This window comes from Cnephaeus nilssonii (assembly GCF_951640355.1).
Source record: "Cnephaeus nilssonii genome assembly, chromosome: 8".
NCBI lineage: Eukaryota > Metazoa > Chordata > Mammalia > Chiroptera > Vespertilionidae > Cnephaeus > Cnephaeus nilssonii.
Genome location: NC_137079.1, coordinates 89556992 through 89582261, shown reverse-complemented (window position 1 = coordinate 89582261; position 25270 = coordinate 89556992). Strand labels below are relative to the sequence as shown.

Sequence of the window (25270 nt, the reverse complement as noted above, 5' to 3'; positions counted from 1 at the left end):
ATTCTTCTCAAGTGCACATGGGTCATTTTCAAAGATAGACCATATATTGGGACACAGGCAAAGCCTCTTCAAATTCAAGAAGACAGAAATCATATCAAGCATCTTCTCAGATCACAATGGCATAAAACTAGAAATCAACTACAATAAAAACAATAAAACATAAAACACCTGGAGGCTAAATAGCATGCTATTAATCAATGACTGGGTTACCAAAGCGATAAAAGAAGAACTAAAAAGCATCATGGCAACAAACGACAATGAAAACAAAAGAATCCAAAATCTATGGGACACAGTGAAAGCAGTCTTGAGATGAAAGTTCATAGCTCTACAGGCCTACCTCAAAAAAACAAGAAACAATGGTAATAAATTATCTAACCCTACAACTCAAAGAGTTAGAGAGAGAGTAACAAGAAAAGCCCAGTGTAAGAAGAAGGAAGGAAATAATAAAGATCAGAGTGGAGATAAACGACATAGAGACCAAAAAAAAAAAAAAAAAAACAATACAAAAGATCAACAAAACCAAGAGCTGGTTCTTTGAAAGGATAAACAAGATTGATGAAACTCTAGCCAGGCTCACCAAGAAGCAAAGAGAGAGGACCCAAATAAACAAAATCTGAAATGAAAGAGGTGAAGTATCAACCGATCCCACTGAAATAGAAACGATTATGAAAAAACACTATGAACAACTCTATTGCAACAAAATGGACAACCTAGATGAAATGAACCTATTCTTAGAAAGATACAAGCTCCCAAAACTCAACCTAGAAGAATAAAAAAACCTGAATAGGCCGATAACTACTGAAGAAATTGAAACAGCGATCAAACATCTTCCAGCAAACAAAGCCCTGGTCCGGATGGTTTTACAGGGGAGTTCTACCAAGCATTCAAAGAAGTACTAAAACCTATCATCCTTAGACTATTCCAAAAAATTCAAAAGGAAGGCCCAGTTCCAAGCTCTTTCCATGAAGCCAGCATTACCCTAATCCCAAAACCAGATAAAGACACCACAAAAAAAGAGAACTACAGGCCAATATCCATGAACATAGATGCTAAAATCCTCAACAAAATTCTAGCAAATCAGATTCAGCAATACATTAGAAAGATCATACACCATGACCAAGTGGGATTTATTCCGGGGATTCAAGGATGGGACAATATTCGCAAATCAATAAATGTGATACATCACATAAACAAATTGAGAGACAAATATCACATAATCATATCAGTTGATGCAGAAAAAGCATTTGACAAAATCCAACACCCTTTCTTGATAAGAACTCTCAGCAAAGTGGGAACAGAGGGATCATACCTCAACATAATAAAAGCCCTATATGACAAACCTACAGCCAACATCATACTCAATGGGCAAAAACTAAACTCATTTCCCTTAAGAACAGGAACAAGACAAGGATGCCCACTTTCACCACTCCTATTCAACATAGTACTAGAAGTACTAACCATAGTGATCACATAAGAAGAAAAGGCATCCAAATTGGAAAAGAAGAAGTAAAACTATCCTTATTAGCAGATGACATGATACTATACATAGAAAACCCCAAAGACTCCATCAAAAAACTACTAGACCTAATAAATGAATTTGGCAATGTAGCAGGATACAAAATTAACACCCAGAAATCTATGCCCTTTTTATATGCCAATAATGAACTCACAGAAATAGAAATGAAAAATGAAAAAAAACAATCCCATTTACCATTGCATCAAAAAATTAAGATACCTAGGAATACACTTAACTAAGGACCTAAAAGACCTGTACTCGGAAAACTACAGGACATTGTTAAAAAAGAGATAGAGGAAGACATAAACAAATGGAAGAACATACCATGTTCATGGATTGGTAGAATCAACAGCATTAAAATGTCCATTCTACATAAACCAATCTATAGATTGAATGCAATACCCATTAAAATACCAATGGCATATTTCACTGACTTAGAACAAACTCTCAAAAATTCACCTGGAATTAAAAAGACCCCGAATAGCCACAGCTATCCTAAGAAAGAAGAACAAAGTTGGAGGGATCACAATATCAGAAATCAAGCTATATTAATAAGCCACGGTTCTCAAAACTGCCTGGTACTGGCACAAGAACAGACATATAGACCAATGGAAAAGAATAGAGAACCCAGAAATTGACCCAAGCCATTATACTCAATATTTGACAAAGGATGCAAAGAGCATACAATGGAGTCAAAACAGTCTCTTTAATAAATGGTGCTGGGAAATTTGGTCAGATACATGCAAAAAAATGAAACTAGATCACCAACTTACACCATACACAAAAACAAACTCAAAATGGCTAAAGGCCTTGAATGTAAGACAGGAAACCACAAAAATCCTACAAGACTCCATACGCAGCAAAATTGCAGACATATGTCGTAGCAATATCTTTACAGACATAGATCCTAGGTCAAGAGAGACTAAGGAGAAAATAAACAAATGGGACTACATCAACATAAAAAGCTTCTGCACAGCAAAAGAAACCATCAACAAAACAACAAGAAAGCCCACTGCATGGGAGAACATATTTGCCCATGTTATCTCCGATAAGGGTTTAATCTCCAACATGTACAGGGAACTCATACAACTTAACAAAAGGAAGATAAACAATCCAATCAAAAAATGGGCAAAGGACCTAAATAGACACTTTTCATTAGAGGACATTCAGAAAGCCAAGAGACATATGAAAACATGCTCAACGTCACTAATCATCCTAGAGATGCAAATCAAAACAACAATGAGGTACCACCTCACACCTGTCAGAATGGCTATCATCAACAAATCAACAAACGACAAGTGTTGGAGAGGATGCAGAGAAAAGGAACCCTTCTTCACTGCTGGTGGGAATGCAGACTGATGTAGCCATTATGGAAAAAAGTATGGCATTTCCTTAAATATTTAAAAATGGAACTGCCATTTGACCCAGTAATACCACTTCTAGGTATATATCCCAAGAAAACAGATACACCAATCAGAAACACCCCTATGTTCATAGCAGCACAATTTACAATAGCTAAGATTTGGAAACAGCCTAAATGCCCATCAGCAGAATAGTGGATTAGAAAACTGTGGTACATCTACACAATGGAATACTATGCTGCTATAAAAAAGAAGGAATTCTTACCATTTGCAGCAGCATGGATGGAAATGGAGAGCACTACGCTCAGTGAAATAAGCCAGTCAGTGAAAGAAAAATACCACATGATCTCACTCATTTAAGTATAATAAAGAACATTATAACCTGATGAACAAAAAGATAGATACAGAGGCAGAGAAGCATCAAACAGACTGTCAAATTACAGCGGGAAGGCTGGGGAAGGTTGGGGCACTGGAGGGAAGAGATCAACCGAATGACTTGTATGCATGCATATAAGCATAACCAATGGATGCAAGACACTGGGGGTTGGGGTGAGGGCATGTTCCAGCGGCTAGGGGAGGCTGGGGGAAGGTCAATGGGGGAAAAAAGGAGACATATGTACTACTATTTTTAATACTTTAAACCATAAAATAAAATTTAAAATAAACTCAAGAAAAAAATATTTAAAAAGAAACAACTTTGTTAGATTCTATTCTATTTTAGAAGCTATATCAGTATCCATTTTCAAGAAAATAAGATGTTAAAAACTTGAAAAGCCACAAACATGGCTAAGAGAAGAGCAAAGAGTTTCTGGTCAAGACAATGTGCACTCCATGGTACAAAGGTCACCTACCTTCTGAAAAGATGTCAGTGTTTTAAATTCGTTGGGTAAAAATTCCCTACCATTTAAGATACATAGGTATTGATATAACTTGCTCAAATTATCTTTCCTTTCTCCTTGATTAAACCCTGCTCTGATGCCAAGGAAGAAAACAACCACTGACCAGACTCCAAACTAGGAGGACAGACTTGTTCACCTGTGAAGGATGGAAAAGCTAAAGTATATTGTTTAGTTAATGGAAATATATACACTAGTCACTTACCTGATTGAACTGATTGATTTATAAACCAAGAATGGTGTTTTTCCTTGAAAACTTTTATTTCAAACAGCTGCTGTAGACACATATTGAACAAGTAAAGGGCTCCTTCCCCTGTTAAGACAAATGTTTTTTATTTGCACGTTTTCACAAACAAATAAAATAAAATAAAAAGACTATCCAATTGTTCTGAGGAATGTTCCTAATATAAACATACATAGACATATATTCTATACAAACTGAGTCCAAGGAAAGCTTACACTATTATATACAAACTAGTGGCCCGGTGCACGAAATTTATGCACATTAAAAGGGGATTAATTAGAGGAAATATTTTAATATTGCTATTTGCCCTTTCTCTATAATAGAAGTGTCAGAAATGAAAGAAAATTAGTAAAATGTATATGAAAATCTTCCTCCTGTCAGACTCTGGAGCACGCCGCGGGACCCAGAGTCAAGTCCCCGCCCACCCGCAGTGCCTCAAAATCGCGCAAGACCCAGACCTAGCCGGCCCCACCCCATTGAGCGAGATCCAGACCCGGCTGGCCCCACCCTTGTCAAGCCCCGCTGGGTGGGGGGCACAGCCTGAGGTCCCCTGTCAAGCCCCGCCAGGCAGGGGCGCAGCCTGAGGTACCCTGTCAAGGCCCACCAGTCGGGGGGCACAGTCTCAGGTCCCCTGCCCCAGCCCAGTGCCATGCAGCCTCAGGTCCCTGCTGATTGCTCATTAAGGCTCCTTATGGGAGTGCAGTCATCTTGTGTTACGGAAACCCCGCCTCCGCTGTGGGCGCCTCCATCATTTTTATGGTGTGATGGTCAATTTGCATATTCCCTCTTTATTAGATAAGATGCTTGTTTTCTAGCCTTATTATCCTCGCTGAACTTAAACCAATCCTATATAATATAAGGCTAATATGCAAATTGACCGAATGGCGGAACGACCAGTCGCTATGATGCGCACTGACCACCAGGGGGCAGACGCTCAACACAGGAGCTGCCCCCTGGTGGTCAGTGCACTCCCACAGGGGGAGCGCCGCTCAGCCAGAAGCCGGGCTCACAGCTGGCGAGAACAACAGCACTAAGGATGTCCAACTGACGGCTTAGGCCCGCTCCTGCCTAAGCTGGCGGTCGAACATCCCCCGAGGGCTCCCGGACTGTGAGAGGGCACAGGCCAGGCTGAGGGACATCCCCCCCCCCCCCCCAGCCGAGTGCACAAATTTCGTGAACTGGGCCTCTGGTAAATAATAAAAGGCAAATTATTTATCTTAAACTGTTACACAGCCTCCTACTGAATCCTCCATCAGACCAGGAAGAAAAACCCATTCTCAAACTACCCAAATCTAATGGTTCAAGCAGATGAACTGAGCTGACACATTGGTCCCATACTCCAGGGCAGCATGTGTCTTACCACACACAGGGACCAAGAGAGGGACTGAGCCTGCCGACCCTGAAGGCCAGCTCTAAGTGAGAAAGGCAAAGGCCCTTTAATGCATGCAATTTTTTAATAAACACAAAGAAATCAAGGACTTTGAATCTATCTCTATCACATGCTGGGCCTGTGCCCTTGGTTAAATTATATAAACCCTTCTGCACCGCTGTTTCCGTATCAGTTAAATGGGAGCAACAGTGAACCTACCTCACAGAATTTTTTATAAGGATTAAAAAGGTAACACATGCAAAGTTCTTAAAACAGTACAGTACTTAGCACAGAATAAATGTTCAACAAGTCTTAGCCTTTACTTTTTCCTTAGTCAATGCAGCAAATACAAACATTTGTTCAAACGTCTGTTGTCTATGGACGTTTAGACAACAAAGAAATTTTACAAGAAGCCTGACATTTCTGAACCTTTACTTTTGTTAAATGCTTTAGAACTTTTGCTACTACCTAAAACTTCCCTTGAAAAAAATATTTCTCACCTCAACTTATGCATAATAGAGAGGCCAAATTATATTCAATTTCATTTGGAGAAGAAAAGAAAACTGGAGGAAGCCAGAAATTTTTTCTTCTCTTGTTGCTTCTACCTTATATTTTTTCCAACAACAATAACAACAGCAAAGTACTACCCACTGGTTTCCCCTTTCTTTTACTTTTATATTTAGTACTAGAGGCCCAGTGCACAAAATTCATGCACAAAGGCGGGTTCCTCAGCCCGGCCTGCACCCTCTCCAATCTGGGACATCCCTCTCACAATCCAGGACAACTGGCTCCTAACCACTCGCCTGCCTGCCTGCCTGATTGCCCCTAACCCCTCTGCTTGCCTGCCTAGTCACCCCTAACCCCTCTGCTTGCCTGCCTCATTGCCCTTACCTTGCCCCCCTGCCGACCTGATCGCCCCTACCTTGCCCCCCTGCTGGCCTGATCACCACTACCTTGCCCCCCAGCCGGCCTAATCACCCCTACCTTGCCCCCATGCAAGCCTGATTGCCCCAACCTTGCCCCCCTGCCAGCCTGATCGCCCCTACCTTGCCCCCTGCCTGCCTAATTGCCCCTAACCTCTCTGCCTGCCTGCCTGATCGCCCCTAACTGCCTCTGCCTGCCTGCCTGCCTGATCGCCCCTAACTGCCCTTCCCTGCCGGACTGATCTCTCCCCTAACTGCCCTCCCCTGCAGGCCTGATCTCACCCCCAAGTGCCCTACCCTGCCAGCCTGATCTCCCCTAATTGCCTCTGCCTTGGCCCCCACCACCATAGCTTTGTCCGGAAGGAAGACTGACGTCTGGAAGATGGCCAGTCGACCCGGTCTAATGAGCATATTACCCTTTTATTAGTATAGATAGATTATATAGGATTGGATTACTTAAATGGGAGGAAAAGCCTTTTTCAGCAGGAGGATATGATCTTGGCAGACAAAAACATAATCCCTATATCTGGGCTGATAGCCAGCCATATGCACTATACTGCCAAACCAGTCATTAAAAAAATTGAACCATTTTCTTACACCTTACACCAAACAGCTGTTGCTCTTAAAACCCCTCCTCAGCCCCACCTTAGGTTCTGCCTTCGCAGTTCACCCAGATTTGGTTCTGATTGGTCGGTTTCTATGCTAGTCAGCATAAAAAGCTCCACCTCCTAGGCAGCCATTGGCTCCTTGCTATTCACCCAGATTTGGTTCTGATTGGTTGGTTTCTATGCCAGTCAGCATCTCCGGGCCTATCTCCGGGCCTGACATAGAGGCGGGGCTGATCAGCAGCCGCCCCAGGCTGCTGGCCAGTGGGCTGAACTGCTGACCTCTGGGAGAGAGAGAGAGGCTTGGCTGCTGGCAAGGCCGAGAGAGATAAGCAGGGTCTGATCACCTGCTCCTCTCTCCGGCCTCGCCAGCAGGAGCTGCTGCTGATAATCAGCCCTGCCTCTCTCTCTCTCTGAGAGGTGAGTTCAGCCCGCTCGCCTGCTGCGCACGCAGCCTGGCATTTGGTCCAGGCTGCTAGTGAGCGGGCTGAACTGCTGACCTCTGGGAGAGAGAGATAGGCTTGGCTGCTGGCGAGGCCCGGAGAGAGAAGCAGGGTCTGATCACCCTGCTTCTCTCTCCAGGCCTTGCCAGCAGCCGCTGCCACTGCTGATCAGCCCCACCTCTTTCTCTCTTTCTCTGAGAGGTCAGCAGTTCAGCCCGCTCGCCTGCTGTGCGGGCAGCCTGGCATTCGGTCAAGCCTCCGGTCATTGTGGATGTTACGACCCTGGATTATAGTCACTAGGAGAATCCTCTAATTTACTAAGTATCAGGCATCTACTCAAACATTATAAAATTAACAATAACTTTTTAATGTAAATCTTATAAAATATGTTTACCTTAATGGAAAAACAATTCCATATAGAAATAAATAACATGGTCAATTTTACTACATATCTATTATATAGTTTAATATTTTTGCCTAAAGATTAGAAGATAAAATAGAAAATACACTGAATATAAAGTTAAAATAAAATTATTTCTGGTAAAATATGTATCTCTATAATATACAATGGTTTTGCTACCAAAAAAGCAACCCTTGACAGGAAAAAAAAAAAAAGTACTATTTTCTGGTGAGAACAAAATAAAGAATGTACAGCTAAAAATGAAACCACTCATAATCTTGGCATTTCAGGTAAGCCTTTTTTTAACCCCTATATATTTGACTGTATAGGAGGCTAACTACTCTAAGAAAAGCTGGCTTAGGTAAGCCAAAGAAAATTAACCTGTTTTCACAGAGAAATCAAATATGTTACTATGTTTTGCCATCATTTCTGATAAACAGGTCTATGGATTAAAACTATAAGGATAAATAAAAAATGTTTAGGTCCAGTGAATCATCTGGAGAAGACTAATAATGTCAATAGCTTACTTTGGTCACCAGGTAATGCCATTTTACATTAAAAAGCTATTCAGTTAGAACCAAATACAAAGGCAAATAAGTACATACATTTTTTAGCCACAATGTTAAAAAAAACAACATTCAAGTTACTATTATTGCAGGGAAGGGAAAGGGAGCTTACCTGAACATGGGTTAACCAATTTTACAAACATAAGCCCACTTTTCATCTTCTTGGAAGCATCTTTTAAATATTCTGAAAAGAAATGGTGAATTTGTAAAATTAAGATATTTGCTTTTTGTTCTTCTAATTTACTTCACCCTGATTTTGTTTCTTCTATTTATATGATTTTTCTTTCTATTATTTATAACTCAATTCTATTGTTTAGGAGCTGTGTGATATTGAGCAAATTAACAATTGCTCTGAAAAGTGCAATGGGGTTTTAGGTCATTTTAATTTATTTCTTTGAGAAGTGATGAAGAACAGGACTCTAAGTCAGATGGCCTGAGTTATAACCTTGACTCAACCACTTGATAGCTTTGTTGCTTTGGGCAAGGTTCTTCATGACCTGTCTCAATTGTCCCATTACTAAAATGATAACATATATACTTGCCTTTGAATGAATTAAATTAACTAATCTGCTGAAAGCTCTTAACATATTCAAACAGAAACACATAATATAGTTATAATTATTATTTAATTACCATTATAAAATAAAACATTTTAAAAATAAATATTTCCTGAACATTTATATTTTTTGCCCCTAATTGTGATTACCTAACCTTGTCCTCTGCCCATTTTTCTATTGGGGTATTCATCTTTCTTCTACTACTTTATGAGGAGTCTTTATACAGTAAGAACAGGAATTCTGTTTATGTCATACTTAGAAAGGCCTCCTTGATCTCAAGATTATATTTTCTTTCTTTAACCTATCTGGAACATATCTGGGTATAAGATACTAGTAGCCCTGCGCATGAATCCGTGCGCCAGTAGCTCTCTGCGGGGCCTGGCCTCTCCACTCCCGCTGCCCAGAGGCCCTCTGCGGCCGGGCACAGAACGCTTGCCTCGTCACTGCAGTGACAAAGCAAGCATTCCGCCAGGCCGCTCATGCTGCCCACTTTCAGTGGCCGCCCCCCTGGGATTGAGGGACTCCGGTGGGGCTGAGAGGACTGGGCGCTGCCATCTTTGTGATGGAGTGATGGTTAATTTGCATATTACCCTTTTATTAGATAGGATGGGAAGGAGATCCAACTCTAATTTTTTTCAAAGAGTTATCCATTTATACCAACACCATCTACTGAATGACCCATCATGAAAATAATTCCTTTATGCTAAATGTTTAAAATACATTTATAACTCTGTCAATGTACATTCTATTTTGATCCATTAATTTGTTTCTATATTAACATTAGTACTTCAACATTTTAATTATCATAGCTTTAAAATACATTTTAACATCTTGTGAGGCAAGTCCCCTCATTATGTTTCCTCTATAATGTTGCACTGTAAAAGTTTTAATCATATAGTTTAAAACATAAAGACCATGACAATTTTATTTATAACAGCCTCTATACATTTTGAAGGGCATATTCATAGAACTCATTTAAAGAATCTCTCTCCAAAAGAAACCAGGGGCCTCTGACGATTAAGGGAACAGAACTACCTACCAAAGAGCAAATCAGAAAGCTTTGGGTAAAGAAGGGAAGGAACTTATAGTCACTTTTATTCTATGGCCCACTCCCTTCACCCTGTTTAGATCTTTATAAACTTATATAGAGCAAGCATGTTTAGAAATTGGCTTACCCAATAGTTAAAATATAACTTTTTTTTTTCTGAAAATAATAGTGACATTAAATACATTTTTTTTAAAAAAACACCCAAATTCAGAGATTCCTACTTACAATCAAGTGAAATAATAGGAACCCTCCCACCTGATGCAACAATAACAAAATAAAGACAAAATATACAAAACAATGGACATTGAGCCAATCAGGATGGTGGTCTCTGAAAGATGGGACACAAATAAGGTGAGCCCTGTGATTGCCCAAGCTTACTGCCTTGAGAGAGTTTCCAGGCCATGGAGCAGAATAGGAGAACCCAGGTGAAGCTTAGTGGACTCCGAGTTGAACAAAGGAAGCTGAGAGTTCTGGAGATACCACGGTTAGAGTTCACAGGTCATATACAGGAAAGGAGAGAGCTACAAAGAAAGAAAACCCCAGAGGTCTGCAAAGGGTACTGATCAGTGCATGCATATAAGCACTTGAGGGCTGGGAGAAAAAACAGCTGAACTGATTTGATGGAGTAGTACCTCACATTCACTCAGGGCTTTGAATTGGGCCTGTTCCCAGGCAGACTGGAAAACCTCATAATTCAGAGAGCATTGGGTCAAGTCTTCCAAAGGGTCTTGCCTCAGTAATATGGAACAAATAACTATAGACAAAAGCTGCTCTGGTCCCACTGGACTGACTATAAAAGTAAGACCTAAAAGAATCAAACTGTTTCAAAGTACCTTCACTGTGTCCCAGAATGAAGCTCACGATTTTTTATAGGAATACAAAAATATTCATCAGCCAAAAAAGTAAAATTCACAATGTCTGGCATCTAATCAAACATTACTAGGCATTCAAAGCAGCAAAATATGGCCTATAATGGAAAAAAAAATCAATGACTGAGAAATGGATATTGGTATTAGACACAGATGTTAGAATGAAAAGATAACATTAAATACAAAAAGTTAAGTAGAGACATAGTCAAAAGAACCAAGTTGAGACAGGATTGATGGCAGTAGATTAATGAACTTGAAGACATCGAAATAGAAACTATCTAAAATGAAAACATTTTTAAAGTAAAAAAAATAGTATCAGTGAACTGTGGGACACTTCAAGCATTCTAACAATGTATATGTAAGTGGAGTTTCTAAAAGACAGAAATGGAGACAGAAAAAATATTTGAAGTATGGTTGAATATTTTCAAATTTGATGAAAGCTATAAGTAAGCCCACACATCCAAAAAGTTCAATAAACCAAAGATACATCAGAATCAATAGTTCAAAATTAGTAATAAAGAGGAAATCTTAAAAGCAGAGAGGAAAAAACGACTTTATGTCCTGAGGCATAAGGCTAAAAATGACAGTAAATTTCTTGTTGGAAACAATGCAAGCCAGAAGACAACAGAAAAACATCTTCAAAGTACTAAAAGAAAATATGATGAACCCAGAGAGAATACCCTTGAAAAAGGAAGGTGAGAAATAGACTTTTTCAGACATATAATAACTGAAAGAAATAATCACCAACAGACCCACACTACAAGGAATATTAAGGGAAGTTCTTTTGTAAGAAAAAATATGGCACCAGATGAAAATATGAATCTACAAAGGAACAAGGAACACTGGTAATGGTGACTGCAGGAGTAAATAAATAAGAATTTTATTATTATTTAAATCTCCCAAAAAATTACTAATAATTTAGTGCAGGGTGTATAATATGTATAAATAAAATGTATGACAACAATAGCATAAAGACAAGAAGGGAGAAATGAAAGCATGCCACTGTAAGTTTCTTATGCAATATGTGAAGTGGTGTAATATCACTTGAAGGTAGATGAGATTTAAATATGCGTACAATAAACCCTGTAGCAGCCACTAAAATTCTAAAACAAAAAATGCTGTCAATAAGGCAGCAAAAGAGATGAAAGAATCATAAAAAATATGCAATCCAAAAAAAGGCAGAAAGAGGGTTACAGAACTACAAAGAACCAATGAGACAAATAGAAAACAACCAGCAAAATGACAGACACAAACCTAACCATGTCAATAAGCCTATTCAATGTAAATGGTCTGTACACACAATTAAAAGGCAGTAATTGTCAGGTTGGATAAAAACAGTAAGCTAAAACTACAGAGTGGGGCAAAAGTAGGTTTATAGTTGTTAATATGGAAAAATAATAATCAATACTAATAAAAGGGTAATATGCTAATTAGACCAGAAGACCTTCTGGGAGACCGGCCAGGGAGGGCAGTTGGGGGCCATGAGGCCGGCAAGGGAGGGCAGTTGGGGCCATGAGGCCGGCGGGGGGGGGGGGGCAGTTGGGGGCAAGAGGGCTGGCAGAGGGGGGCAGTTTGGGGCGATCAGGCTAGCAGGGGGGTTAGTTGGGGGCGATCAGGCCGGTGGTGGGGCCAGTTAGGGGTGATCAGGCTGGAAGGGGGGGCAGTTGGGGGTAATCAGACCGGCAGGCAGAGTGGTTAGGGGCGATCGGGCAGAAAGGCAGGTGAGTGGTTAGGAGCCAGCAGTCCCAGATTGGCGAGGGTGCAGGCTGGGCTGAGGGACACCCCCCCCGCACAAATTTTGTGCACCAGGCCACTAGTAATTAATAAAATAATCCTATATAATAAAAAGCTAATATGCAAATCAACCAAATGGCGGAACAACCAGTCGCTATGACGCGCACTGAACACCAGGGGGCAGACGCTCAATGCAGAAGCTGCCCCCTGGTGGTCAGTGCGCTCCCACAGGGGGAGCACCGCTCAGCCAGAAGCTGGGCTCACAGCTGTCAAACGCAGCGGCGGTGGCAGGAGCCTCTCACACAGGCCTAAGCCATTAGTCGGATATCCCGGATATCCCCTGAGGGCTCCCGGGCTGCCAGAGGATGTCTGACTGTCAGCTTAGGTCCGATCCCCCGGGAACATCCCCCAAGGGCTCCTGGACTGCGAGAGGGTGCAGGCCTGGCTGAGGGACCCACCCATGCACGAATTCGTGTACCGGGCCTCTAGTATAAGAATAAACTTTTGTGCACTCAAAACTGTAAACCTACTTTTTCCCACCCTGTATATTCTGCCTATAAGAAACACACTTTACATATAAAGACACAGTAGATGAAAATAAAAATGAAGGAAATATAGTATGCTTATCATGCTAACAGTAATTAAAATAAAGATGGAATGGCTCTGTTAATAACAGATTATTTCCAGGGATAAAGAAGGTCATTTCATAATGACAGAAGGCTAAAGAAATAATCACAAATTTATGCTCATGACTACAGAGCTTCACTATGTACACAGTAAAAACTGATAGAAGCTTCTGCCCCACCTCTAACCCCTGGCAACCACTAATCTGTTCTCCATTTCTGTAATTGTCATCTTGAGAATGTTATATAAATGAACCATACAGATTCAGTTTTAAGAATCTTTTAAGACTTTCGTTTCTGCAACTTATAAAAATGTAAAGGATAAAGTTTAACTCTTTTAAAAACTTTCCCCCAAAACTAAAACAGGCTCTGGTTCTCTCTCCTTTTCCTCCTTGCTGTTTCTCACATTTCCAGAATCACGTCTTCATCATTCAAGGCATAGAAAAGGGAACTTCTCTCTTCCTCAGCAATACACTATTTTGGTACTACTGTAAATCTTTTAACTTTAAATTGGTAAATTATTGATTGTTTCCCTTTTTTATTTTGGTAAAAAAATTTTAATTTTAGTGATTCTTGCCAGTTCTCCTTCAGCATTCCTATTCCTCTAGAGCTTAAAATAATTAAAATTTATAAATGCCAAAAGTCTAAAAAAATATTTTTAATAACTACACAAGGAAAGCAGTGTTTTATTTTTCCCAGGAAGAGCAATAAATCCAGAGGATAAGCGATAGCCTAAAATGTCAAATTCTAATAACTTTAGAATTACTAAATACAAATAAATATTGACATTAATGTGTTCTGCTGTAAATGCCAGTGTTCTTTGAAATACGCCTAGAGATATGTTAGTGTAGATAACACTAAAATGTCTATGTAGTATGGGGAAAAGTCATCTTTCTCATACTGTGCCGACAAAAGAACGTACTGTTGGACTGAATCTTTCAACACAGAATTTCTAGTGAGATACTATACTCAGGTTGTTTTTGCCTCTCTTTTACTATAGACTGCATTTCAAAATTATTCTCCTGACCACTTAATTAATTAATTACTGATTAGCAAATATAGAATTAGCCCTTACCCATGGGGAGCTTTTGGATGGATGTTCCATGGTAGAGACAGATATTGAATTAAATAATCACACAAATGTAGACTGCAAATGTAACAACTGCTATGAAGAAAAAATACATGGAATATGAGCCCTTATGGCAGAGGATATAATATAGAGGAGGAAGTATGGGAAGCCTCCCTATTCCTAGCATTGGTTAAGTTCTTTGCTTTGATGTTAAGGAGTCAAAGGAATTATACATTCGTTTCATTCCTGAGCCAAACCCCGTCCACAGAAGGGTTTTGTTTGATGTGCACATTTTTAAAAATTTGAATTAGGTGCCAATATTTGAAAATCAGCTGATTTTTACAGAAAGTACAGACTTCAAGTATATTTCCCTAAATATGAAAAACAATTAGGCAAAGATTTTGCTTTGCACAATCAAAAAACGTGGCAACGTATTCACTTTGTCCAATAGTAACTACCACTCTCTAGTTGCACTTAGTCCTATAGCATGTTGTATGCTCAGCTTATGGTTGGATGATTATCAAATGCCACGTGTCCTTACCAAACTCCCTTCTCACTTGCTAGCTTCTAGGTACCCCCTTGATCATGGTGTATAATCCTTTTTCCATACTCCTGGATTTGGTTTACTAGTTGTGGAGGATATTTGTATCTATGTTCATAAAGGATATTGGTCTGTAGTACTCTTTTTTTTATCATGTCTTTAATTTATGGATGAGGGTAATACTGGACTCAGAATGAGTTGTTTTCTCTTTTTTCCATTTTATAGGAAAGTTTGTAGAGGATTGGTACTAATTTGTTCAATGGTTAGTAGAATTAACCAGTGAAGTTATCTGGCATTTTTTTTCCTATAGAAAGGTTTTATTTTATTAATGTAATCTCTTTAATCATTATAGAGCTATTCAGAGTGTCTATTTCTTAGTGAGTCAGTTTGGTACTTTATGCCTTTCTAGGATTTTGTTCACTTCATCAAAGTCATCTGTCATTCATGATTTTAATAATTTGAGTCTTCTCTCTTTTATTTAACAGAAATAAAATGCATTCCATAAATGTGAGCCACATATGTCATTTAAAATTTTCTAGGAGACACATTACAAATAGGTCAAATAAATTTCAATGCTATATTTCTTAACCCAATGATATATTTCTTGAGTCTTCTCTCTTTTATTCATGGTCTAAAGATTTGTCAATTTTGTTTCAAAAAGGTCAACTTTGGTTTCATTGATTTTTCTGTCATTTTACTGTTCTCTACTTTATTTCTGCTTTAATATTTACTTCCTTCCACTTGCTGTGGATTTGGTTTGTTCTTTTTCTAGTTTCTTAAAGTAAAGATTAGGTTATTGACTTGAGATCTTTCTTCTTTTTTTAATATAGGCATGTACAGCTATAAATGTTCTAAACACTGTTTTACCTGTGTCCTTTATGTTTTTGATGTTTTATTTTCATTCATTTCAAAGTACTTTCTAATTTCCCATGTAGTTTCTTCTTTAATCCATTATTTATTTAGGAGTGTATAATTTAATTTCCACTTACCTGTGAATTCCCCAAATATCCTTCTATCATTGCCTTCTATTTTTATTTCACTATTATTGAGGTTTGTTTCACGGCCTAAATAATGGTTTGTTTTCAGTCTGTTCTGGAAAATGTTTCATGTTCACTTGAGAAGGATGTGTAGTCTACTGTTGTTGAATGGAATGTCCTATAGATGTCTCTTAGGTTTCTTTGGTTTAGCGTGTTGGTCAAGTTTTCTATTTCCTTCTCCCAACTGTTGTATCGATATTGAAAATGGGTTATTAAAATCTCCCACTATTAGTGTTCAATTGTCTATATCTCCCTTAAATTCTGTCAGTTTTAGACTCGTGTATTTTTGGACTCTGTCATATATATATATATATATATATATATATATATATATATATATATACATACACACACACACACACACACACACACACATACATACATACACAAAAGCCTAAGCAACCGTTTGACCGGTAGCTATGATGCGCACTGACCACCAGGGGGCAGATGCTCCAACTGGTAGATTTAGCTTACTGCTGGGGTCCAGCCCATTGGGACTGGGTGACATGGGCCGGACACTCCTGGAATCCTCCCGCAGTCCCACCCCGGCCCCGATTGTTCACCAGTGGGGTCCCTTGGCCTGGCCTGTGCCCTTTCACAATCTGGGACCCCTCAGGGGATGTCCACAAGCTGGGCCAAGGGACCCCACTGGTCACGAATCCATGCACCGGGCCTCTAATCCTATATAATAAAAGCCTAATATGCTAAGTGCCTGGTGACTGGTCGACTGTTCAACCAATCAAAGCATAATATGGTGATATACTATGACCACTCAACTGCTCGCTATGATGTGCACTGACCACCAGGGGGCAGACACTCCAACTGGTAAGTTAGCTTGCTGCTGGGGTCAGGCCGATCGGGACTGAGAGACATGGGTCGGACACACCCTGGAGCCCTCCCTAAATCCCTCCCCAGCTGGACAACCTCCCACATCCGTCCCTGGCCGGCCAGCCCCAGTTGGCCCCCATCGGGACTGGGTGAGATGGAGCCAGACATGCCCTGGAGCCCTGCTGTGCTCCCTCCCTAGGCCTGCCCTGCATCCACTCACAATCCAGGACCCCTCAGGGGATGTCAGAGAGTCAGTTTCATCGGGATCCTGCAGGCCACTCCCCTTGGGAGGGCACCAGATGCAGGGCTCACGGCTGGCGAGTGCTGCTGCTGTGGCAGCACGAGCCTCTCCATACTGGGACTGATTGGGCGTGAGCCTGCAGCAGGCGCAGTGGGGCCGGGATGAGCGGGAGCAGCAGGTAGGAGCTGCAGGCGGCATTGGACTGTGGGTTTCAGCCCGATCCCCGCAGGCCATCCCGAGGAACCCCACCCATGCACGATTTTGTGCACCAGGCCTCTAGCATGTTCATAATTGTTATATCTTCCTAATAAACTGACCTTGTTATCATTATAAAACCTCTCTTTATGTCCAATAACAATTTTTGTCTTAAAGTTTATTTCATCTGATATTAGCCACTCCAGCTCTCCTTTGATTACTGTTTGCATGGTATATATTTTTCCATCTGTTTATTTGCAACCTATTTGTGTCTCTAAATCCAAAGTGTTTGTCTTATTGATAGCATATAGTTGGATCATGTTCTCTTCCCTACCATTCTGCCAATTTCTACATTTAATAGGAATGTTTAATGCATGGATTTACATCTGCCTTTTAACAATTTGTTTTCTATATTCATATATTTTTGTTCTTCTAGCCCTTTACTAATGTCTTCTTTTGTACTAAAAAGATAATTTCTAGTGTACCATTTTAATTTCCTTGTTTCTTTTACTATATTTTTGGGAGAGTTTTCTTAATGGTTGTCTGGGGGATTACAATCAGCATCTTAAGTTACAAGTTAGTTCAGATTAATACTAAGTTGAAAATTTCAATAATATATAGACTCTTACCTGAAATATATTCCTTTTCTTCCTCCCTCTTTGTGCTATTATTATAAATTACATCTTTATATAAGCCCATTAACAGTTTTATTATTATTGCCTTATGAAGTTGTATTTTAAATCAGATAGGAGAAAGGAGTTACAAAAATACATTGTACTGCTTTTTATATTTATCTATGTATTTACCTTTACTGGTGCTCTGTATTCTTCATGTGGTTTAAAATAACATCTAGTGTATTTTCTATCTGAAGGATTCACTTTATGATTTTTATGTGTCGGGTCAGGTCTACTAGTCATGAATGAATTTCCTGTGTTTCTTTATTGAAAATGTCTTTGCTTCTCCATCAGTTTTAAAGAAGAGTTTTGTCATATACAGAATTCTTTAAGTATGTTTTTCTTTCAGCATCTTGAATAACTTCTGGCCACTATGGTTTCAAATGAGAAGTCAGCTATTCATCTTACTGAGCATCCTTTACCATAATCTATAGCTGCTTTCAAGATTCTCTCCATTGTCTTTCGCTTTTGACAGTGTGAGTATGATGTCTGTAGGCATGGATCTCTAAATTATCCTACTTGGAGTTTGTTGAACTTCCTGGATGTGTAGATTAATACTTTTCATCAAATTTGGGAAGTGTTTGGCTATTAATTCTTCAAATATTCTTTTTGTCCCTTTCTCTGTCTTTTGGGACTCCGGTTATACATGTGCTGGTGTGCTTACTGGGGTAGTACAGGTCTCTGAACTATGTTCACCTTTCTTAATTCTTTCTGTTCCTCAGGCTAGATAATCTCAATTGAGCTATCTTCAAGTTTGCTATTTCTTTGCTCTGCTAGCTCTTGAGTTAAAAGTGGATTTTTCACTTCAGTTATTATACTTTAACTCCAGAATTTGTATATTCTTTCATCATTTTTATCTCTCTTTATTGATATACTCTATTGTGTGAGACCTCGTTGTCATACTTTCCTTTCATTCTTTACACAGGTTTTTTTGAGTATACCTATAATATCTGATTAAAATCTTTGTTGAATAAGTCCAACATCTGGGCCTCTTCAGGAACAGTTTTATTGACTCTTTTTCCCCCCTGTGTATGAGCCATACTTTCCTGTTTCTTCACATATCTCATACTTTTCTTTTGAATGCTGGACATTTTAGATAGTGTAATAATTCTGGATATCAGACTCCCCTCCTCCAACTCACCAAAATTTGTTGTTGCTGCTTATTGTCATCATTGCAGTGGCTGCTGTTTGTTTAGTGACTTTCCTGGATTAAACCTATAGTCTGTATTCCTTGTAGTATGCAACCACTGATGTCTGTTATCTTAGTGGTTAGCTAGATCTGACAGAGATCTGACATTTCCTTAAGTGTTTTGAAGCAATAAGTCTCCTAACATTTGCTGAGGGGTTCTGCCCCAGTGTTGGGTCATACCTTCAATACTGAAGCACTTTAAATTTCTGCCTTAGCTTTAAAAATAATAATAATAATAATAATAATAATAATAATAATAATACTTTATTGTTGAGAGTATTACAGACATCTCCCATTTTCTTCCTATTGCCCCCTCCACCCAGTTCCTGCCCCGCTCCAGGTCTTCACCACCCTATTGATTGTGTCCATAGGTAATGCATATATGCATATAAATTCTTTGGCTAATCTCCCTCCTCCCCCTTAGCTTTTAATTACTGCTTGCCTAGGGCCTCAAAGTCAGTCAGAAATGAGGATTAGGGCCCTCTCAGGTCTTTCCTGGGCATGCACAGAGCCCTGCATAATTCCCTAGGAATATGTCAGAGCTCTTTAAAGCCCCTTATGAGTATTTTATTGCCTTATCTTCCTTTTAAGTATTGTCCCCTCAGCAGATGATATGTTAAACAATTGCCACTGATTTTTTTGACAAAGGCCCTGGGGACAGGGCTTTTTCTGCAGAGCAAGTTCTGAGCTCCAAGAGGGCCAAGTGATAGCAATATCCTGTGAATGGGGCTTTTCCAGTGAGCTGTGAGACAGGTCAAATAGGGACATGATCTGAGAATGGGACTTTTTTTGAAGAGTTCCAAGCAAGGCCTGCCCCATACAGTGGTTGCAAGGCAGCTGGTTTTTACAAGTAGTACCATGTTTTCAAAACTGCTGGTTTTGAAGGCTACTGCAGACCTGAGCAAGTTCAAGTTATATGCCACAAACCCTGCTTAATGAGATTCAGCAGTTTTTCTTGAATAAATATTCCTAAGATTATTGGAGGAAGCCTTTGGCTAATATCAAGAGTCTGAAAAAGTTGATTTTGGCCATCTTTGTCAATGTTTTCATTACTTTTATGAATTTAACCCTACCAGATTTTGAATGCTTAGTATAAAAAGAACTCAGATTGCTATAATACTTCTGATAAATTTCTTGGTCTATACCTGGCCTTAGACACACAAAATTACCTGTGACTATAAATTAAAGGCTCTATGAAAGAGCTTTTAATTTTCATTTAAATTTGGGAAATCCTGGGTCATCCCACCAGACTTGGAAGCTCCGTCTTTTTTCTAACTTTTACCTGCATTAATTAAGAAAGAAAAAAATCTGCTTTTAGAATAATGAGAGAGAATGGGAGTGTAGAGGGAAGGGGTCTCCTCTATAAATTTCCTTTGAGCTGATGCCTATTTCTTTGATAATATCAACATAGGAAGTACACAAGATCTAGAGTCAGACAGATGCATAATCTAATCCCTGCTTTTCTCCTTACTCAGCAGATATCCAACCTTTCTGTGCCTCAGTTGTTTCATTTATAAAATGGATATAACAATAATTATTGTATAGGCTTTTGTTAGGCCCACTTCCAGGAATATTAATTTCAGTCATAACTATATGTCTTCTCTTCCTAAGATGTTAGCACTGCCACATGGTCTGAGTCATTTTCCTGACTTTGAAGCTCTCAACTTTCTCAAACATGACAAGAGGCAAACCAAGAAAGCTAGAGAAAGGCATAAACTAGAATAATAATTCCCAATAGGTTCTTCTAAGAATATCTTTTTATTCTGAAGCTTTGAAGAAAAAATAAAAACTGGCCTTAACCAAGACCATAGAAGATAAATCTCCATTCTTCCAGGGCTGTCCCTATAATAGATCAACAGCCTGTTTCTCGGAATGCCCTGTACGGGTGGGGAACGTCTGAGGGCCATATAAGGCCCACAGAATCATTTGGTCTGCCCTGCCAAGGCATTAAGGGTAAGTTAATTAGATGTTTGACAATATACAGCAGGCTAATTTTTAAGTTGATCATTTTGTATGGCCCATGAATGATGTTATAAATATCCAAATGGTCCTTGGCAGAAAAAGGTTTCCCACCCCTGCCCTATACAGTCAGAGAATGAACTAATGAAAAACTTCAGGTTTGCAGCCAACTCAGAGCCACAAAGACCAGCAATTTATAGAGAAGGCACGAAGGCCTTGAAATACCTGGGAAGCAGGAAAATTCTGAACTGATAGAAAGGACGGACCTGACTGGAATGTCGATAACAACCAAGGCTGGCTCCGGGAAAGGTGTGCCCAGTCCCTGGTCATTAAACAGAGGGAACCCCAGCCCTTTCTGATCTTCCCACCGCTCCAACAGTGGCAACCACCACCTTCCATTCTGCAGAGTGGCCTTTGGCACACAGGAGTTCAGGAGGACACAGAAGAGCCATCAGTCTATGCCACTAATTCCTATTGGTGTTGGACAGATTATTTGACTTCTGTGAGTCTTGTAGAATGGTGATAATGAAGTCTGCCTTGACTACTTCCCAAGGTCAAATACAATAACTTACACCCAAGCGCATTGTAAGAGAATAAGAGCTAGAGGATGGGCTTCCTAAAACTTACATAAACCCTGGCTAAATGAAAGAGAGTATAAATTACAACCAAAATAAAATTCTCCCTACAAATAAATCTCTTCCATTACTGTATGTCACCCAAAGAAACCACCAATAACTGAGAAACTCAGAATGCTGGACTGAAACAGGCCTGGTCGTACGTGGCTCAAGCTTTTGACCAGAGCTCAGTCACACTGGTAACTAACTGAGGGCAGTGGCTGTCTGTTGTGCTGTCTATTCCCGCTCTTCCAGGAAAGCACCCTCTCCCCTTGCGTACAGCTTCTTCTGCCCCCTCTCCCACCTTGTGCTTGCAGTGGAGTCTGCTCCTCCCGGGATACAGGTAACGGGGTACAAGGTGCAGAAGGCTATTTTGAAAAGGTTAAACCTAGAATTAGAAGAAGAGGGGCAGCTTCCCCAGCAGACACCAGGAGATGTGAAGTTTGGGTGCAGTGTACAGCCAGGTTTCCACTAAAGAGAGGAAGTTGGTTTGAGAAGCAGTTATTGCTCAGAGAGGCTAAAACCCTGGACCTTCTGGTGCTGCAAACCTGAGTTACAGATGTCTCTCCAACACCCCCTCCCCAACCCTGCCCCCAACACACAGCTGGCTTTTCTAGAAATATGTTGATCCCACTGAGGAACTCCTAACAAAGTGTTAAGTCAGATTTTGTAACACAATCAGGACTCACTGGCCACACATTAAAGAAATACTATGCAGACTCATGGTCCATTCAAACTGGCATCCTATTTATTCCAAGGGCTGTCTGCAGGAAGCCATGGTTGTCCTAAATAAATTTAACCTCAAATGCCTTTCAAAACACCCTAGCTTGCCATGTGTCCACTATGGCTCTGTGAATTTATCTTTCCCTGTCTTGCATCTATTTGTATTTTCAGCCTCAATCCACTCTTAAAGATAATCCATTCTAAATATGTAGTCTACTCTGTGAAAGCAATGCTTATGTGATATATTTGTTACAATATAAATAAATTCATAATATGCCTTTTGAATGCAAAAAGTATGACCTACAAATCTCTTTGTCAACTTTGTTCGTATTGGCTATGTGAGTTTCTATCTTTCCTAAAATTAAGAGAAAAAATATCTCAGTCCTTTACCTCTCCATTAAATCAACTTAAATGTCTTTCTCTAATTCCATGATTAGGTACAGCAAATAAAACTATATAACACTCTGGTAAAACTCAAATACCTCTGAGAATTTTAGTGAGTGTTATAGTAAATAAGTAGAAAGAGTAAATAGTGAAACGGAGGCAGAAATACAAATATCAACAAAAAAAATTAAGAACATGTAATTCATTCTATGATACATACAACATAAAAAGATTAGAAAATATATTTCCAAATTGTTATTTCTATGTGGTAAAATGATGGACAAATTCTTTCCTTTTTTTATATTGTTTTGCATTACTAAAATTTCTTTATGGAGTATTGCTATTCTAATAAAAATTTTACTAAAAATATATGGGAGAAAAATGTGTAAATGAAGAGATAACTAGTCAAAACTGAGCAACTGATCATGGCAGAGCCTCACCAAATGTTGTTGGGACTTTGGGCCCCTGCAGGGAAATCAGCTCTGGCCAGAGAGACCTCAGCCAGCCTGGGTCCTCCTTGTTTCAGAGGCAGATAACAAAACAGGCACCAGAACATGCAGTTCTGACCCTTTTACCAGGTAGAATGGGCTACTTTAGCTGACAGAATACCTAGAAAAGAAAGTCACTTTTAAAGATATTTTAAAATCAAATATAAAGGATCTCTGAACAAAAAGGCTGAGAGTCCTAAGTAGCATGCTCTAGTTTTAGAGGCACTGAGCAACTTTGGGCTCTGAAGCTTAAGGCCAAGGCTCCACCACTAAGAAGCTAAAAGTGGCTACTCAGGGAGAATGGACCTGGATTCTCCCCAACCACTGGCATGTATTGGGCATTCAATACATATATATACAAAAATGGTACAGTGAACTGAATAATCACGAGGAAATGTGTAGGTGACTGCAGAGGTACCATTAACTTGAACACTAACAGGAAAGGCCAAGAGGGTAGGCTTCCTGGAGGCGGTGACATTTGCATTTGTTTACCAGTAAAGAATAAACAGGCATTTGGCAGGTAGAGAACACAGAAGAGAGCTGGCAGGTAGGGGTCCAAGCAGACACAAAGTCAAGGATATTAAAAGAAAAAGAAGTTGGATTGGGGCAAATGGATTATCTTCTCAGGAACTAAAGTTGAAGCGAGCCTTGAAGAAAGAGTAGAATTTGGATAGAAGTGAAAGAAGAAAAAGGACAGTGTAAGCAAAGAACACTGCAGGAAGAAATGAAGTGCGAGGTATTCCTTCTTTCAATAAATGTTTATTAAATGCCTACTCTGTCCCAGACCCCAGGCTAAGAACTTGGGGCGCAAAAAAGAGCTTCTGTGTAACTCAAACCCATGAGACTGGTACTGCTCTCCCCAATGTAGAGATGAGTAAATTGAGGCTTGACACTGAGAGCACAATTTCTCCAAGAACATAAAGCTAATCAATAGCAAAATCTAGTTTTAGGTGTGTGTTTTTATAGTCAGGCTTTAATGAACACTGGTGAGTTGTTTGTTTCTTAGGAAAACCTATGTAGCTCCTATTCTGCTTTTCAAATAAAAAAAATTATGAACGTTGCTTACTTTGCTTTAATGATTTCTCTTCTGCCCTGGAGGATAAACATGCAGGACTCACAAGTTCTTATAAAATGTACTTGGTCATTGGAACAATTACTAGCAGGGCAAGATCAGGCTCCGGAAACAGCCTAATTACACCAGCTGGCAAATATTTAAGTCCATCCACTTCAGAACGTGCTCAAATAGCAAGGGGAGCAGATCCAGTGGCCATCTGAGAAAGGTCAGTCTGGTTCCCACCAAAAAACTTTTCATAAAGGCAAAGCCAGACTCAGTATTTGTGCGGAAAATATTACACATGCTCCATGCTAGAAAACTGGGAGACTCCCACTGCTGAAGGCCTACAGACCACTATTGAGTAAATGTCCTATTTTCCCAGAAGCTGAGCTTAATTATTCAGAGGTTGTCTAAAATCAGCACTTGAATTGGCTAGATCTCCCCATGCCTCCCTTATCCCCTCTTCCCACCTCCCCACAAGGCTAGCCAAACTAAGGGCAGGTTCCTCTCGTGTGAATAAGCTCTTCTGAAAGTAAGGAAGCTTTCAGCCCACAAGGTATATTTCTAAACACAAACAGACATACATGCAAACAGTCTGACAAAGAACAAAAAACCTGCTTAAATATTCTTTCTGAGATTAAGCATGTGCACTTAAGGAGGAAAAATGAGTTTTTTGTGTTTTGTTTGTTTTAGGGTCACTGGAAAGTCACTTAGGTGTATAGTAATTATTCTTTCAACACATATTTTTACTTTTTTTCAGACAAGAGGTGTTCTTGGGGGCTTATTACAAAGCTATACGCCCTAGCTGGGTTGATCGGTGGTTAGAGCATCAACCTGCAGCCTGAAGGGTCAAGGGCATGATGCAAGTTCAATCCCCGATGGGAGCACATGTGGGAGACTACCAATGCATGTGTCTCTTTCATATCTATGTTTCTCTCTCTCTTTCCTTCTCCCTCCATTCCACTCTCTCTAAAAATCAATGGAAAAATATCCTTGGGTGAGGATTTAAAAAAACCCCACAAACTACAAAACTCTAATCAGTAATAGCACTGATATGAATTTTCTCCATCATTAAACAGAAAATTTTTTCTTTTAAAGTTTATTTCTCTTTAATTTTTAA

General features: G+C 39.7%; 1 protein-coding gene across 2 annotated transcripts in view; it reads right to left on the bottom strand.

The window, feature by feature from the left end:
- RNASEH2B (ribonuclease H2 subunit B) overlaps window positions 1–25270 on the bottom strand; it is a 79932-nt gene that overhangs the window by 50528 nt on the left and 4134 nt on the right. For both annotated transcript variants that reach the window (XM_079779128.1, XM_079779129.1), the window contains exons 2-3: window positions 8436–8507; window positions 3979–4086 (exon numbers count right to left, since the gene is read on the bottom strand). In XM_079779128.1, the coding sequence (XP_079635254.1) occupies window positions 3979–4086; window positions 8436–8507 (180 nt within the window). The remainder of the gene's footprint in view (window positions 1–3978; window positions 4087–8435; window positions 8508–25270) is intronic.